This window comes from Ooceraea biroi, chromosome 1, assembly GCF_003672135.1.
Source record: "Ooceraea biroi isolate clonal line C1 chromosome 1, Obir_v5.4, whole genome shotgun sequence".
Classification (NCBI taxonomy): domain Eukaryota; kingdom Metazoa; phylum Arthropoda; class Insecta; order Hymenoptera; family Formicidae; genus Ooceraea; species Ooceraea biroi.
The window spans coordinates 15,267,552-15,284,984 of NC_039506.1; the positions used below are offsets into that span (position 1 = coordinate 15,267,552).

The window sequence follows — 17,433 nt, forward strand, 5'->3', positions numbered from 1 at the left end:
GGAGAAGATCGCGATTATTATAATATTATTATTAACACTTGGACTGTCCAGCTAATTTCGAACGTGAGACCGCGTGATAATATTAATATTCTCATTTTTACATTAATATAAAAATGATATATTTAGAAATGGTATATTTGATTTTACTTTCATTCTGTCTCTATAGAGAGTTAATAAAATTATTTCCACTCCAATTATACTGAAAGCGTCGCTCATGCGTGAATGACGGAAGTCATTTTCGGAAATTCACGCGTCACCCATAAATCGCTAATATGACACGCAGTCCAAATGTTAAAAAGATAACGAAACGAATATCGATCGCGTTCAGCGAGCGCGATCAGAGCGACTGATCGAAGCGCGTACGCGCCGAAATTGTCTCAGGAGGTACACGGCGCAGCAGCAGCAACAGCAACGCGGTAGCAGAGGCTTCCCCGGGCAACCCGGGACGAGGGGTTTTCGCACGGGGGCACCCAACTGGTCCTTCATCTTCGATCCTGCGGGCCGCCTCTGTTACTACTGGTCGATGGTGGTTTCCATTGCCTTTCTTTACAACTTCTGGGTAATCATCTATAGGTTTGCCTTCCAGGAGATAAACGGTTAGTCCGCAGTGCGCTCACGACTACCTTCGAGTTCCTCTTCCGCGTCTATAGGGGCGTTTCTCGTGCGGAACCCGGGCTGCGACTCGGAAATTAGGGGCACGCGTAGAGGCGCGAAAGTTCCAAGAGTTCAGAGGAGGGATGGGGGAAAGTTCACTTTCTTTAGAGGAATTGATAAAATCGTGAGACTCAGAAAGAGATTCTGGGGCATCGGCTCCTAACTTGATCACTACACAAGTTTGGTCCAATATTTTCCGACGGACGTGGCCCGGAATCCATGTACGAATCGAGAGGGGTACTTCTAGATAGGGTGCACGAAACCATTGAGCCAGGCCGCGACACGCGTTCTATTTTGCTGCGCGCGTGAAGACGAAATCGCGGAGGCGTGAACAGCTTCGAATCTGATCTCGCGTTCAACAATCCGTCTTGGAATTCCGTCAGATCTCCTTATCGAACTTTTTATCAAACGCTAATCACCAACATGCGGACAAATTTCTAACGCAAAATTACGCAAACAATCAACAAGAGACGCGTATTAAGCGCGAAAGCAAAAATATATATTATCGGCGTCGCTTGGTGGACGTCGCTTTTCGCCAATCGCGAAAATTGAAGGGGCAGAAAGGGCCACAAAGGGGCAGTAGAAACGATCGATAGCTTTCGAGTTCAGCCAAGGCTGAAAGGGAGTTCATTGGGCGAGTGAATGGAATGATACACGCGATTTTGCGCGGCGAGGCAAAAGAAAATAATCTCGCGGAGCGGGAGCGTCTCTCGTTCTTTCCTTCGAGGGGATGATAGCGCTAGACACGATCATTAATCGCCGAGCATGAATGATTTTACATTAACGAAAACACGCGCGTGTCACGCATATTACCGAAATGATGGACGTCGTTCTGCTTTGCGAGTGCAGTGAGGACCCGCTGGGTGTGGTTCTGCCTGGACTACTTCGCGGATTTTTTATACGTGCTCGACATAGTGTTCCACGTGCGGACGGGGTACCTGGAGGACGGCGTGCTGCAAACCGACGCCACGAAGCTGAGGAACCACTACACGAACAGCACCACGTTTTACATAGACATCCTGTGCCTGCTGCCCCTCGACTTTTTATACTTATCTGTAGGATATAACAGTATGCTGCGAAGTTTTAGACTCGTTAAAATTTACCGGTAATTACCACTCGTTCTCGCGGACCGGCGATCGTTCCGGCGCGTTAATTAAGTCGGCCGATGAATTTATTAAAGCGGCAGCCCCGCCGTCAGACTAGACACTTTATTCATCTTCTTAACGCTTGTTAACGTGATATTTTCACGTGGAAGGAGGAATTCATTTCATGCACTACGCATACCTCAAAGGAAAACAATAAAATCCACCTTTGAGTCTTAATTAAGCGGAGCGCAGCGGACCGGAATATTTCATCAGAAACCGCGTCTCCCGCGGAATTCTCGCGCGGGCGAGCAAGAAATGTATATAAATTCGTCGTGACCGGCAAAGCGTTGTTGCGAATTTCTGGTCTCATCGGGAACGCGACTGTGTAAGTACGAAAGTTCGGATTTCTTTTCCGAGTATCACCCTTCCGGAGCCGAGATTGGAAAGGATCGCCAAAGTTCTCGCGTAAACTTACGGAAACACATCCTTGAATCCCCCGCACGTGAGCGTTTATGTTCCGACGCGAGCATCGCGACATCTCGCCGGATGACCGGATGTCACGCGCCGTTTTTAACAACGTGACATCCCGTATTAGAAGCAACGCGCGATTTTTCCGCCAGTTTTCCGTTCCGAGTCAGCTCGATGATGTATCGACGAGCGAGCCCTCTCATAAAGTCTGATTTCGAGTCGGTGATTCGCGTTGATGAGCCCGCCGGCTCCTCGTGGCGACTTTATTCGGAAATTTACGTGCCTCGTTGCCGCCTAACGCCGCGCGATGTAGGACGTGATGCGTGTGTTAAGCAAATGAAACTAGGAATTGGATGACCACGTTTGCTGACGAATGACGAGAGCGACGAATGAGAGAACGTGGATCGTAATATCGAGCACGTTACATCAGCTAGGGCTGATGGTGGATATAAAAAGGTCGGAAGTGGAACTTGGCCGTGACATCAAAAAAACGCGACATCGTATATATTAAGTGTATATATATTAGGAGTGTGATTTAGTTTTGAGGGTTTTGCAACAGATGGCTGTAGTGTCAGTTTGTTCCAATAGCTGTTTCCGATAACTGTTGTTTCTTACAGTCTTGACATTATCCATCACATTTAGTAGCATTATAGCAATAGATGCAATAACAGTCGTGTTTATATCATCGTAAAAATGCAACTTCCGAAGCAGCATTTTCGACATGCGTTGCTTTTGTTTTTTAATCAAAAGAAAACTGCGGCTCACGGTTATAGAATTCTTGTGGAAACTTATGGTGATTCTGCCCCATCAATTAAGACGTGTGAATACTGGTTTAGACGCTTTAAAAGTCGTGATACTGATGTGAAGGACAAAGAACGCTCGGGACAACCAAGAAAGCTTGAAAATGCAGATTTCCAAGCATTATTGCACGAAAATCCAACAGAATCCACTTCAGAACTTGCCAGAGCATTAAATGTTGATCGTACAACAGTTACCAAACATTTACATGAAATGGGAAAAATTCAGAAAGAAGGGAAATATGGATTCCACATCAATTATTGGAAAGTGCCATTTGAACATTTGCATTTCGTTGATCGCCAGGCAAAAAAAGAAGAGTCTTTTGTCTCGGATTGTTACTGGGGATGAAAAGTGGATCTATTTTGATAATCCGAAACGCAGAAAATCATGGGTGGATCCAGGCGAACCATCAACATTCACTCCGAGACGCAATATTCACGGTTCAAAAGTAATGCTCTGTATTTGGTGGGATAGTGTACTATGAGCTGTTAAATCCGCATGAGACTGTCACGGCTGATCGTTATCGACACCAATTGTACAAGTTGAAATAAGCATTGGACCAAAAACGACCACCAATTGCGAGTAAAGGACGGAAAGTGATTCTTCTTCGTGACAACGCTCGACCTGACGTTGCGTTATCAGTGAAAGAAACACTATTAGAGCTTGAATGGGAAGTCTTACCGCACCCCGCGTATTCTCCATGCGATTATTATTTGTTCCGGTGGATGCAACACGCTTTAGAGGATACACACTTTCATAATTTGGAAGAAGTGCGAAAATTCGTCGACGAATGGATCAACTGAAAAGAAGAGTGATTTTATCGTGGTGGAATCCATCTCTTGCCAGAAAGATGGGAAAAAGTTATAGAAAACGAAGGAAAATAGTTTGATTAAGGTATTCAGTCATTATCATATTTAAATACATGCGTTTTTGAGCAAAAAAAACCCTCAAAACTAAATCACACCCCTAATATATATACAATGTAATATCGCGATCCGCTCTTAGCAATCTCGCGAAACTGTCGACCAGATCGATCCCCCGAACACCGCGCTTCGATAAAAGAATAGGAAAAGCGCAAAAACGGCAATGGAAAAATCTCGTGTGCATTTTTCCTCCATTTTTTCCGAGTCCACTATTCATGCTTAAAATTACCAATCATCGTAGTTTTCGATTGGCACCGCGGTGAAATTGCGCGGCATGCCGGTCGCAAGTGACAAATTAAAAATGCGAGGAAGTGGAATTTTTCTGTATTGTCCCGCCGCTTTCGGGAACTCGGATTGAATGAATTCGGCGTTATTGCGGACGAATAGCAAATTAATTGGGATTAATAAAACGCTCTCGCGCGCTCGTTTCCGCATTCGCTGCGCTCCACGGGATTCGCGGTGAAATTCCTCGAGGAATTCTGAAATTCATCGTGCCGCAAGACCGCCGGAATTTCCTGGCCCTGGTTATTTTCCCGACGTCTCTTCCGACATCTTTTCTCCGCACCTCCCTTTTCTCCGCAGGTTCTGGGCGTTCATGGACAGGACCGAGCGACACACGAACTATCCAAATATGTTTCGCTCTGCCTCCTTGATACATTATTTACTGGTGATCTTTCACTGGAATGGGTGCCTCTATCATATTGTTTATAAGAATAACGGCTTCGGCAGTAAGGACTGGGTGTTTGGCGACTCCGAGACGGCGGACGTTGTCAAGCTATACCTCCAGAGTTTCTACTGGTGCACTCTCGCCCTGACGACCATCGGCGATTTGCCCAGGTATTTATATCTATCTATCTTATATCATATTTATTTATTTATTTATTTATCACATTTGTTATTTTTTTCCATTTGTGTTACATTATATCAATTTTTATCTACCTAGTATATATTTTTCTGTTTGTCTACTATTTCCTAAAAATTAAATTTTCTAGGGTTTCTTTTCAATCTTTCAATCTCAAATTTACAAGAATTTTTTAATATACTTGCGGTGTTCAAGTGCCAACTGTGCAAAGGTCTCCGACTATCTCCGACGAAAAAGAGTGCGCAAAACTAAAACTCAGGTGCATGCCTGTTTACGCGCTTGCAGTGAACTGCATAATCCGAAAAGAAGAGAGATTGTCCGAAATGAATGTGTACATCGTGAAATCAATGTACCCCAATTTATCCTCACACACTCGAGACCTGTTTGTCTCCCGAAGACACGAAATTCTCTCATTCACACGTGCGAATTTCTATTTGTTTAGGCAGATTTCATTCGCGTTGCTCTGCCCTTACGTTGTCTCGTGCGTAACGTTACGCGGTTTCATAAATCGCGTGTGGGATAAAACGCACGATACGTATCAAATTGCTTTGGATGTGCACAGGGTGACTCACGAAGAGAGAAAGGGAGATAGAAGAAGGGTAGTTTTGTCAGTTTGGCTTTCGCAACGCATCGCGAAACGTATCGCGCAGTTACTTGATACGATAGTTCCTCTGTCGATCCGGCTCTTATGCGATTTCCCGGCTGTTTTATTTAAAGCGACTCGCTCGAGAACTCGCGCAAGAACTCTCGCGCCATTATCGCATGCATTATTCTCGAATGGATATGTGTGCTAATAAAAGCGCGTCAAACGCGACCGCGTCGCAAGTGTGCTCTCGCTTCGGTAATTTCGCGTGTTTTCCAGCGCGCGGAAAGCTACTCCCAGTGGTGCGGAATCATTAACTCACTCCACGCGTAATTCCGCGCGATCAATTTTTAATATAAGGCAACGAGTGGAACCGACACCGTCGCCGCATCGCGACGCTGGACAGCGCGCAAAAGTATGGTGTAAAAGTTTTCATGGAAAACGGCGAGTCATCACTCGAATCAGCGAAAGAGCAATCGTGCGAACAAAAAACGAAACACAGCAGAAAAACGATCGGATCAATGTCTCGCGATCTCGCGATTTTCGGATTTCAGCGGGAAATACATCGCGATCGGGCCAATCTATGAAATCTACGAACGGAGTTTGTTTAAACCGCCCGCGATTTTCGGGGATGCAGTTTCCGAGATTGATCGTATCGAAATTCCGCACGCGGGCCGGCTCGATTCCCGAATCGCGTGGACGTTTGCGAAACGCGAATTGAAAAACCCGTAGTCATTATCGCTCGCCGAAGAACCGGACCTCCCGAGTGCTGCATAATCGGGGAACCGAAAAGAATAAATGAACTGGTATTTTCGTTGGCGGACTTAAAATACAGGAGTTCACGTGGCGCCGAAGAAAAACAGTGATGACATTCCCGCGTCGGAAAATGTCGCTGCCGGACAAAGAGTTCTCGCTCGAAAGCGTAAATTTTTCCCCGTAAAACGGTCTCGATTCAACGTTCCGCCACGAATGGTTAATTAATGAAGATATAAAAAAATATTGTTAATTATAAAAAAGCTCGCGTTCGTTCATAGGGAAACATTGACAAAGGATAATTTCACTTGAAGGAATAATCCAACTGTTGTGTATAATCGTAAAATAATAACATTTTTCCCGGGTTTCTCCCCTTTTTTCAGACCGAGAAGCAAAGGCGAGTATCTCTTTGTGATTGCTCAGCTGTTCTTCGGGTTGCTGCTGTTCGCCACGGTGCTGGGTCACGTCGCGAACATCGTCACTTCCGTGAGTGCGGCGCGGAAGGAGTTTCAGGGTGAGTTTCAGGTTCAAATTCTTCGCGTGCGTCGTCTCGCCGATGACGCTTCGACTTTCCTTCGGATGGAATTTCCGACTCGCGACGAAAACGAACTGCGATCGGTCATCGATTTTTCTCGATAGTCGTGTGCTTGTATGCGTGTTTGTGTGCGTGCGGTGCAAGCATCTTTATCGCGGCACGTTCGCGCAATACCGTCAAGCTACCCGAGACACTCGATTTCAATCCCACCCGGTATAAGGAACGGGAAGAACAGAGACTCACGAAGATACTTATCACTTGGCTCGTGAACGAATTCGACGAGCCGCGCTTCGCGAAGTTCATATGCGTCGCCGTCGCTTAAGCGACGACGGAATTACTCGTTTGGAGCGATGAAGTCGTGTAGGGTGAACCTCGCAGCCTAAAGTGTGACTGGCATTAGCGCGCGAATCTAAATCCAGATTCTACTTCTCCGAAGTTTAGCAAACTCGACGCGACACACGCGGCTGGAAGGAATCGCGCGGCGACGAGGAAACGACGAGGAAACGCGCGCGGCTGCGTTAAACGGATAAAGGTTCTGCATGAGGATCAGCTAGAAATTCCGTAGAAACAATTGCTTAAAGTGCAAATCAGTATAATGCATGTTCGTGTAAAACAATGCATAAAGAAGAAATTATTAGAAATCATTAGATAAAAATGTATATACAGGGTGTCCCGGGTTTTAACCGACAAACTGCGGGAGCATATTCTACTAGTGGAAATAAGAAAAAATTCTTATATCGAGTTTGCTTAGAAATGCTTTATTACAAAGTTATAAACCAATATTGAAAAGAAATATCAGATAAGTAACAACGGATTTTTTCACAAAAATATAAATTATCTACGCAATGATTTAGTGACGCATTTCAAAATGTTGTCCTTGCACATCGATACAAGCTAGACATCGACGTAGTACAGAATTTGTTACAGTACGACATTCCTAAAAATTTTGTTGCATCTCAGTAACTGAATTAGTAATTCGTTGCTTTAAATCTATCTGGTACTCTCCTGTTAGGAAATCTACGTTGATACTCTCGTACGGCAGCTCGTGCATTCCCGTCACAGAATCCGTACACGAAATGAATATCAGTGTATTCCTCATTTGAAAACACTTTTGGCATTCTGATAGTAATTGCTAGTTGACACGACGATTGAAATCTAACAGCTACTGTTGTGAAAGTAACAATCATACTGAATCGTTTCAACATAGTGAACATGAATACATGTGAATACACGTAACATAAACATCTTCGACCTTCCAAATTCTACACTATGTTCCGTTGTTACTTATCTCATATTTCTTTTCAATATTGGTTTATAACTTTGTAATAAAGCATTTCTAAGAAAACTCGATATAAGAATTTTTTCTTATTTCCACTAGTAGAATATGCTCCCGCAGTTTGTCGGTTAAAACCCGGGACACCCTGTATATTATAGTTATAGAAAAACGTGCAAAAATATATAAAAATATATAATACATCTTTACATATATTTTATAATTCTATGCTATCATAAAATTGTAAAATATATATATATTCTATAATATATTATACATGCGTCTTTACCAATTTTGCCTATATGTATATGTTTCCTCACACAACCTTTACAAATTTATATACGTATAATACGCAAAGTTACATTCTTACAAATGAGGGATGCAACGTGAGTCACTTAAACTTTTGCGCGACTGCATAAATTTCCGCAATAGATCGCCGCGGAAATGCGCGGTAAAATATGGGCTTGCCCTTTCCCCGCGTTCCAAGTCGCCCGAATTACAGCTTGGCGAACCGCCACGAAGGACTGACCCGGCCGCCTTCGCCCTTTCGGCCCAGGCCGAGCCATTCCATCGAGCGTGCACGGAGCATGATAAATAACTGCAGTTTCAATTGACGCCGCGCGGAAAATGGACACTCGGTTCCGCGACTGAGATCGCTTTTAATTGCGACACGTCGCAGTTTCGCCGCGTCTGCATTTCCACCTTTGCACCTTCGTTATTTCACGACTCGCCGAGCTGCACTCTCTGCCGCTCTCGCCCGCGCGAGTTCGATGATCTTCGAAAGGGCGCCGAGGGTAGCCGCCGAGAGTCACTCTGATCCGCGAGTTCTCACGCGGATCGCGTATTCGTATGAAATTTTTCCGTTTTTCATTTATATCCTTCAATCTTCCGGCATGCTTGCATTTTTTCCGCCACGTACGCTCTTTTTTAATAAAAATTCTTCTTTGACAGATGGCGCAATACGTTTTTTGATTTACGTTCAAAAGCGAAGGTGGAATAACTTCCCTAAAATCGCTTTTCTAAAGCTGCCAGTAGTTGGATTAATAAATAAATTGAATAATAAAAATAAAAAATAAATATAGATTATTACAAACCGAAGCAATAGAGAGAGAGCTTTTTTTCAAGCTTTTGCAAAATTCACCGCAAAATTTCAAATCATAACCAGACACATATTTGTCATTCGCGATTAAAAAGTTAACGCTAACCGAATTCACTCACGCGAGCATTTCCGGGTTTACGCGAGATTAGGTTGCGAATTTATGTTTCCAGATTTCGACAAAATTTATTTAAATTAACGCATTTGAGACATAAATACATTCCCTCGTATGCATCACATTTTCTGATAGCATTCTAAACTCTCAATTTATTAAAATATTCAATGAATAATATCTTATACAGAATATTACTTATGTTAATGTTTTCGCATCAAAAGTTGATATGGAAAAAGAAAATGCAGTTTAACTTGAGGTAGCATTCGAGGTTGTAAATGTTTTGTTGCGTGCCGGCAATTTCAAGGATAAATACAATAACATTGTTATAGAATTTAACATTTGGACTTATACGATAAAATTTTTATTAAAAAGTATATCATAATTTTACTGATTATGTGTTTCAATAATATGATGCAAAACTCGACACAACCAACTGACACAACAAAATTAGAGTGCATACATACTCGTCGCGTTTCTTTAATACAAAATATTCGTGTTAATTAAACAATTAAATATAATTTTTCTTGACATTAAGGAGATCAGAAAGATTCGTAGACTTACCCTCCGGTTCATCCTGCGTCGCCCGATGCTTATCCTGAGCCTCCTCCTCTTCTCAGTAATCCTTCAGTGCACTCGTGAAAAAAACCGCACTCCCGATACGATTATTTCGCGCGATACATTTACGGTAATTATTCGCGAAACTTTCGTAGCCTCAAATTTCACGCGAGTCTTCTAATCGCGATAAATGAAAGAAAGTAAAACTTAAAATACTACTGTACTTAATTACACTCACAACAAATATTTTCTGAAACTTCAAACGCGTAAAGCGCGCGGTTGAATCGATCGCAATATTTATGACGCGCGTATTTTCACTTGTTGGTCAGTTCGGTGTCACTGGAACATAAAAAAGCTATTAGTCTTATTGTGCTGCTTTGATTTAAATCTCAAATAAAATATATTTTTTAAGGAACATCTATCTGAATATATCTACAATGTAGATTCCGTATATATTTCTAGATTCGCGCGATGCGATCGTTTCACTTTACATATTTTAACGTAAAGTTTAATTTTGTTGAATAATATTGGGTCGTCCGGAAAGTTCGTGCCGATTTTTAATAGATGGCGTTGGAACATGTCTGAATATATCAATGTTATTGAAAACATACGAGTTATATACATATGCTTAAAGGTGACATTTCAACGCATCTTTAGGAAAAAAGTTGTTTCAGATAAATTGATTCGTGTCAGTTTTGTACTCTTTTCAAGATGGAAGAAAACAAAGAACATTTTAGACACTTGATGCTTTTCTATTACCGGAAAGGCAAAAATGCCTCACAAGCAACAAATTCGATATGTTCTGTTTACGGAGAAGGCGCTTTAGCTGAAAGAACCGTACGTAAGTGGTTCGCTAAGTTTAGAGCTGGTGATTTTAACCTTAAAGACCAAGAACGCTCGGGCAGACCCTCTACTACTGATGATGATCAAATCAAGACACTGATCGAGAATAACCCGCGCTACACGACACGTGAATTAGCAGAGATACTGAAAATATCGAAAACCACTGTCCACGATCATGTAGTGAAGCTTGGTTACGTAAGTCGCTATGATGTATGGGTTCCGCATAATTTGGCCAAAAAAATTTAATGGATCGCATTTCCATCTGCGACTCGCTGTACAAGCGCAACGAAAACGTACCATTTTTGAAGCAATTAGTGACGGGTGACGAAAAATGGATCATTTACAACAATGTAGAACGAAAAAGATCCTGGGGTAAGCGAAATGAACCAGCATTAACCACTCCGAAAGCCGGCCTTCATCCAAAAAAAGTCATGCTCTGTGTCTGGTGGGATTGGAAAGGAATCCTATATTATGAGCTCCTACCACACAACCAAACGATAAATGCAGATAAGTACTGCTCGTAACTGGACGAATTAAAGACAGCGATTCAGGAAAAACGTCCAGAATTAGCTGATAGGAAGGGCGTCGTGTTCCATCAGGACAATGCCAGACCTCATGTTTCTTTGACTATCCGACAAAAATTGTTGGAGTTTGGCTGGGATGTGCCACCTCACCCACCGTATTCACCAGACATTGCACCTTCAGACTTTCACTTATTTAGGTCTGTGCAAAATTCTCTTAGCGGCAAGAACTTCAACTCTTTGATCGACATAAAAAACCACCTTGAGGAGTTTTTCGCCGAGAAACCTAAGAAGTTCTGGGAGAATGGAATCTTCCAGTTGCGTGAAAGATGGACAAAGGTTGTGAAACAAAACGGTGCATACATAAGTCAATAAATATTTATCGACATAAAAAAATGTTGCCTTTGAATTTTCCTTCAAAATCGGCACGAACTTTCCGGACGACCCAATATTTATGGTTACTTGAATATCATTTTGTTGCAGTGAATTACACGAATATAATTGCATAAATATTATTAAATACGAAAGCTATCAAAATATTTATCGGAGCTGTATCGCGAATTTTGATACTCAAGGTTTCACAGAACTCGATTAAATTAACGCGTTAAAGACAAATACGTTCATTCGTAAATGGTATGTTTTCTAATAACACTAAAGAGATGCAATTTATTTTAATATTCAATTAATAACGTTGTATAGAATATTACTTGTGTCGATGTAATGCCGTCAATAATAATTGTACAATCTTAACGTCAAGGTCTTTAATGTTTGGTACCGCTAATTTAAAATATGCACAACATTAGTATGCATGTGTTGTGTGTGCATATATACATATATATACTTATACTTCAGTTAAATAAAATTTTTGTTTAAAATTTTACAGTAGCTCATTTCGCTCTTTGTGTATACAGACCCTGTCACACGAGTTTTTCTCGCAAAAGTCGAGCTCCTATAAACGTCGATTGTTTATTACGCGAACACTTTTGTTACACGCACGTTCCATTTTCGCGGAATATCGCATATGGCGCGCCCATTAAAAAATAATTTCACGAGAGCGCGCAAATGAATATTGCAGCTATCCATTTTCACATTACTGTATCTCATTTCGCGCAAGCAGGATCGTCTCCTTCGGGCGCTCTTCGCTTTTAAAAATGTCTCCGCGTTATTTTGCCAAAGCGCGACGGGGTGGGAAGTGGAGGATTGAAAACGTGAAAACGACGCTTGTCGCTATTACGACCTTCTACCTAGCCGATTAAGATCCTCTTTAGAGAGCCTCCAAGTCCCTTGACCCTCGTAGGGCACGGAAAGCCGACAGGATCGATGTTTAATGACGGTCTTACGAGGGATCGTCTGGGAGACCAAAACGTTACCCTCGTTATCCTCGTCATACTCGGGAAAAATTTCCTTTCAACGCGACGACATAAGAATTACACGAAATTTCACGACGTCGCGCAACTTTGCGTCTCACTCGCGGCCGCAATATTGATTTCACTCTATCGATAATATTCGTGACAACGTGCGTTATAGAGATTATTGTACATCGAACATGCGAGATGACAAAAATCACGTCGCACAAAACATATCACACAGAATGCGAGAAGAAATTGGTGCGGAGATAAATACGCTCGTGCAAGGATGACGACGTACATATTTTCGTCGCGGATTTTCCGCCCCTAAAACTGCCCCGGTTTAATCGAAACGTCAATTCGACGTCCGCGCGCGCGCTCGCCGGAAAGAAATTAAATTTCCTCTCCCTCTCTGCACAGCGGAGAGGGAAGGGGGAAGAAATACTAAATTGCGCTTCGATTGCGCTTTGAGTCCCGGCAACGATGACGACTATGGCGACGACAACGGCGACGGCAAAGCGAATAAAGCGCCCGCGAGACAATAACATGCTTGACAGCACCGCTCCAGAAACGCTCGATAATTACCTGCCTATCGATAAATATTATTTACTCACTGCAATACCAGGATGTTGTTTATCGTTGCCCATTGCAGCGTCAATGGGCGCGTCGCGCTCGGTCGGTGTTAATTGCGACCCACGAAACCAGCAACAAGAAAAGCGACAATTCACCGCGGTCATCGCTTCGAAATGCACAAAACGTCCTGAAAGTAATTATAAAACGTTGCTCTGTGAAACCGAGCATACCTGCACGCGAGGGAGGAGAGAGGAAGGGGGAAAGGGATTGCAGCGATACGTAATGCGTTTATGTGCTGCGACATGTATGCACATTTCTGTCGGCTTCATTAAAAGCGTCGCGACGTATTGCGCCATTTCGCTAATAATGCGTAACATATGTTAGTTAACAAATATATATGTATATATTTGTTTAAAATAAATAAATAAAAGTCATGTCGATAAAAGAATTCATGTGCGCTATCTCATTTCTCACAGTTAACAATTTGCGCCGACCTGCATAAAAAAGCCACATGTTGTCTAAAAGATACGAATTGCACTGAAAAAGTTTACGCACAGGAACCATCGCTTTATCGTACGTTTTCGATTCTAACTTTATTTATTCTGACATTTCGATGCATGAAATCAGTTTGAAAAATAGACAAGAGAGAAAGAGAAAGAAAGTTCAAATGTCGCAAAGAATAATTCAGCGTAATTGACAGCGGCGTCAAATTTACCGGGGCGGTCTCGTTAATCCGGCAAGACTTTCCGCAACACGAAGCCGCGACATCGCCGAGAGGGTAACCGATACACGCGAATAAGGAGTCGTGAGAGCAATTCTCCTCTCCCTCGCACGCGGACAAGGCAGAAATGGCGTTACGCAGGAATGGGGAAATAATGGAAATGTTATGATAAAGGATCAAGAGTCCCGCTTCTCGTCTCGCGGATCGATCGATCGGGCCCCGTTAAGCGGAAGCGGGAACTGCGCCCGTAATTCAAACGGGGAGGACGCGGCCCGCCGTAAAATTCACTGTGGAGCCCGTCGTAAACGGGAATAACGCGCCGTTACCGTTACGAAATCTTCTTACGTTACACTCGTTACACCCTCTGTGTAAATCAATTTAGATTCGACGCGCGCCTTCGCAGGAAGAAAAACGGAAACTTATTAAAATACAAGATGGATTTCGTGAAATTGCGAAATGGAGATTGATACCGTGCGCGCGGCAAATTTCAGCTACAAGGGGGAGACGGAACGGTAATGATCAGCACGCTCTTTTTGCCCTTACGATTTTCACCGCGGAATTAAATCGCATCGTCACCGGAAGCGATTTAATTCTGCGGTGCGAGCCGGCGATTAAGTATGGGACGCAATAGAATTTGTTCTGATTCCGCATAACTCGCCTGCGTGCTAATTCCGTTTACGAGCAACGCAGACTCGTTATTGCCTCTGACGTCCGATCGCCTGATCGCGGTTATCACCTGACAATCGTCCGACTTATCGGATTGTTTCGTAGCAAACCACACGGAATCGAACGAAGCAATGCAATGTTCATACGCAAGAGGAAAAATCGAAAGAGACGGATGCAAGGGAAATGTAGATTTTATTCTCTGATTTAGGCAGAATCTTAGCAATAATTAGAGATTAATTACCTAAAATTAAAATTAGAGTGGCAATTATAAAAATATTAGTACAAATTGGTAACAATTAATCAAGCTTTTCTCAGTTACGTTACTTTTTATCTATCACTCGTCTGTTTTAAAATAATGCGGTGGTTCACCACGATGAATCAATTCTCTGGCTCGCGCAAAATTGCTGCGCGCGCTTTCGGCGGTCGCTGCGGAAAAAGTTTTCTAATTTGCCGAAACTACGGCACGGACAGGCTCTCTTTATACGATTGGCCATCGTTGAAACGCTTGTTGCCGTCGACGAGTTCGCAGGAGTTTACGGGGCGGTTGCCCGCGCCGGTTTTCGGTCGGGCGTGACCGCGCGAGTATCGGTGCCGGCCGCCCCGTCCGCTTGCGATCGGAACGCAAAACTCTCATGATTTCGCCGTCGCATCCGGAAAGTTCGCTTTTAATCGGCGGCCGTCGTTAAACAGTTTATTGGCTTGTTACGCTCGCGGTGAAGGTTAATTAGAAATAACGATGCATGGCGAACCCTCATTAAGGCGAATGCGGGCGGCTACTCGAAAGGACGCGTTTAAAACTCGCGTCAAGTGAAACGCGCGCTCGTCAACCCTCTTTGCAACTTTTCTCATGCGGGATACGTCTGGAAGAGCATAAAGCGAGAAACGGTAAAAAGATGAAATTCGCACAGCGCGGTGAAAACGGAACGGCAAAAGTTATAATGTTACGAAAGCTTTTTCGTGACTTTTTAAGTGAAGGTATGAAAATGTAAGTAAGACTCGGTTTAAGTAAATTAACGCGCATATATGCGTACGTTTGTTTAGGAACATTCCTATTGCGACGTAGCTTACAGCTTATTCACTCTTATTCCCGATAACGTATTTTACATACTTATATTTCACCGCGGCTACAATATACCAGGTATGCAAAATAGGGAATTCACTTAAGCTCCTTGGTATCTTTCATCGAAGCGTTTTAAAAATGCCATTTCCGCTACGTACGCCTGCTCACGTATGCCGTTACATCTGCCGGTGCGTTACGTTACAAAGAGGAGTCGCAGCTACCTATTAGCAGAGAGCATACGTTACATCCTCCATTCTCTCTGTAGACCCTGGATCATCGAACAGTCGTCTCGCTCCCTTTTACGCCGGGAGCTGCGCGTGCAACCGAAATTCACCGCCGACCGCGACAGTGATTATACGCAAGGCTGAAACTCGCCCCAATTCTCGCGATCGAGTAACGCGCAATTAAAAATTTAAATCAATCGAGAGATCGGTCGAGAGAGAGAGAAAAAAGAAGTCGTGCTCTTCTCATCAAACTTGTTGCCCATTTCGCCAGAAAACTTTTCAGACCGAGACATAAATTAGCTCTCGATTAAAGCAGGTATTTTTTTATTTCCGGCCGTTGCGCTGCGTAAAATTCCGGCGTACTTCATCACAATGAAAGCGAGGGAAAGAAAGAGAGAGAGACAGAGAAAGAAAGAAAGAAAGAAAAACGAATACAGTCGAGAGTGTTTTCTCATCAGTGTAAAAGGGAATTAGACTCACAGATCGTTCCGTGCGTATTGTGGTGCGTAGTGCGAGCGAAGTATCGCTGTAAATTACTTGTCTATACGACTGTGCGTCTCGCTACGAGATTAGTTAAAATAATTGGATGGCATCGGCTGCCCGGAGGGTAAAGCGCGGGCGAGGGTCAGAGTGGAGGACGAGGGGGGGGGGGGGGCAGAAGGCAAAAGGAGCGCGAGGGGGTGGCGTTAATTTTACGATGAAATTAGCTGGACAAGGTAAATCGAGAAGAGCGGCAAACCCCGCCGCGCTAACTAACGCGTACTTTGACAGTGCGTGCGTACGTGTGTGTGTGTGCGTACACGTGTGTGTGTGCGTGCCTGCGTGTATGTATGTATGGGTCAATATTAATTTTGCTAATTATGTCCCATCCTATTACGACAGTAATATCGATGTACCGAGCTGTCATTTCCGCCACTCGCAGATGCGCGCGCTCGGCACGCCTCGCGCTTTAATTAATTGGCACGCGTGATCGTTAAAACGTTTCCGCGCGCCGATATCAGTATCGCAAGTACGAATAGAATACTTTTACGCGACGCGATGCCGCGGGTGAGAAGCAACCGATCATTCGACAGAGCTAGCGGTTTCGCTGCTATGTTCGAGTCGGTACAGCTACGCGGAGCTCGTAATCGCTTAAGGTTAAGTAGATCATAATGTCGCCCGAATACGAAGCTCCGCGCGTGGCGTACGTTCGCGATTTTCACTTTAGGGTCCTGTTGACGCGACGGACGTGGACGAGATTTCATCTTAACCGCGTACTTAGTTATCTTTCATCTTAATCGCTTGCTTACCGTGCCCAAAACGACGCGATCTCCTCCGCGCCACGAAAGGGCGATCTCCCTCGCATCGCAATATGGCGGCACGCGCGGAGTCGTTAACCGCTCCGAAGTCCGAAGTTATCCGCGGGTGACACGCGCCACGTCACTGTGTCGTCACGGCCCATACAGCACAGAAGCTTGCACCAACATTGCAGCAACGTTGCAAATTGCAATGCAACGGTACAAAGACATTGCAGAGATATATATCCGCAAAATACCAGCACACTTGTAGCAACACGACATTAATATTTCGGAAACATTGCACAATCAAAATTTGTAATTAATTAATATTAATAATTCATTTTATTAAAACATTGGAGTCTTCCTATCCTAACGAGATTCGTCCAAATCTATTCGACCAACGACGTGTGATGACCAGAATCTGAGCTCGGTAATATATATGTGCATGCGGTGTTTGTCTCTTTCGACTATCTAAAGAACATGGTGGTTGTACGACGCGAGC

General features: G+C 43.6%; 1 protein-coding gene across 1 annotated transcript in view; it reads left to right on the forward strand.

The window, feature by feature from the left end:
• LOC105280865 overlaps nt 1-17,433 on the forward strand; it is a 190,461-nt gene that overhangs the window by 96,994 nt on the left and 76,034 nt on the right. Inside the window, exons 6-9 of the mRNA XM_026973194.1 lie at nt 382-596; nt 1,504-1,759; nt 4,511-4,765; nt 6,510-6,640. Of these exons, the coding sequence (XP_026828995.1) occupies nt 382-596; nt 1,504-1,759; nt 4,511-4,765; nt 6,510-6,640 (857 nt within the window). The remainder of the gene's footprint in view (nt 1-381; nt 597-1,503; nt 1,760-4,510; nt 4,766-6,509; nt 6,641-17,433) is intronic.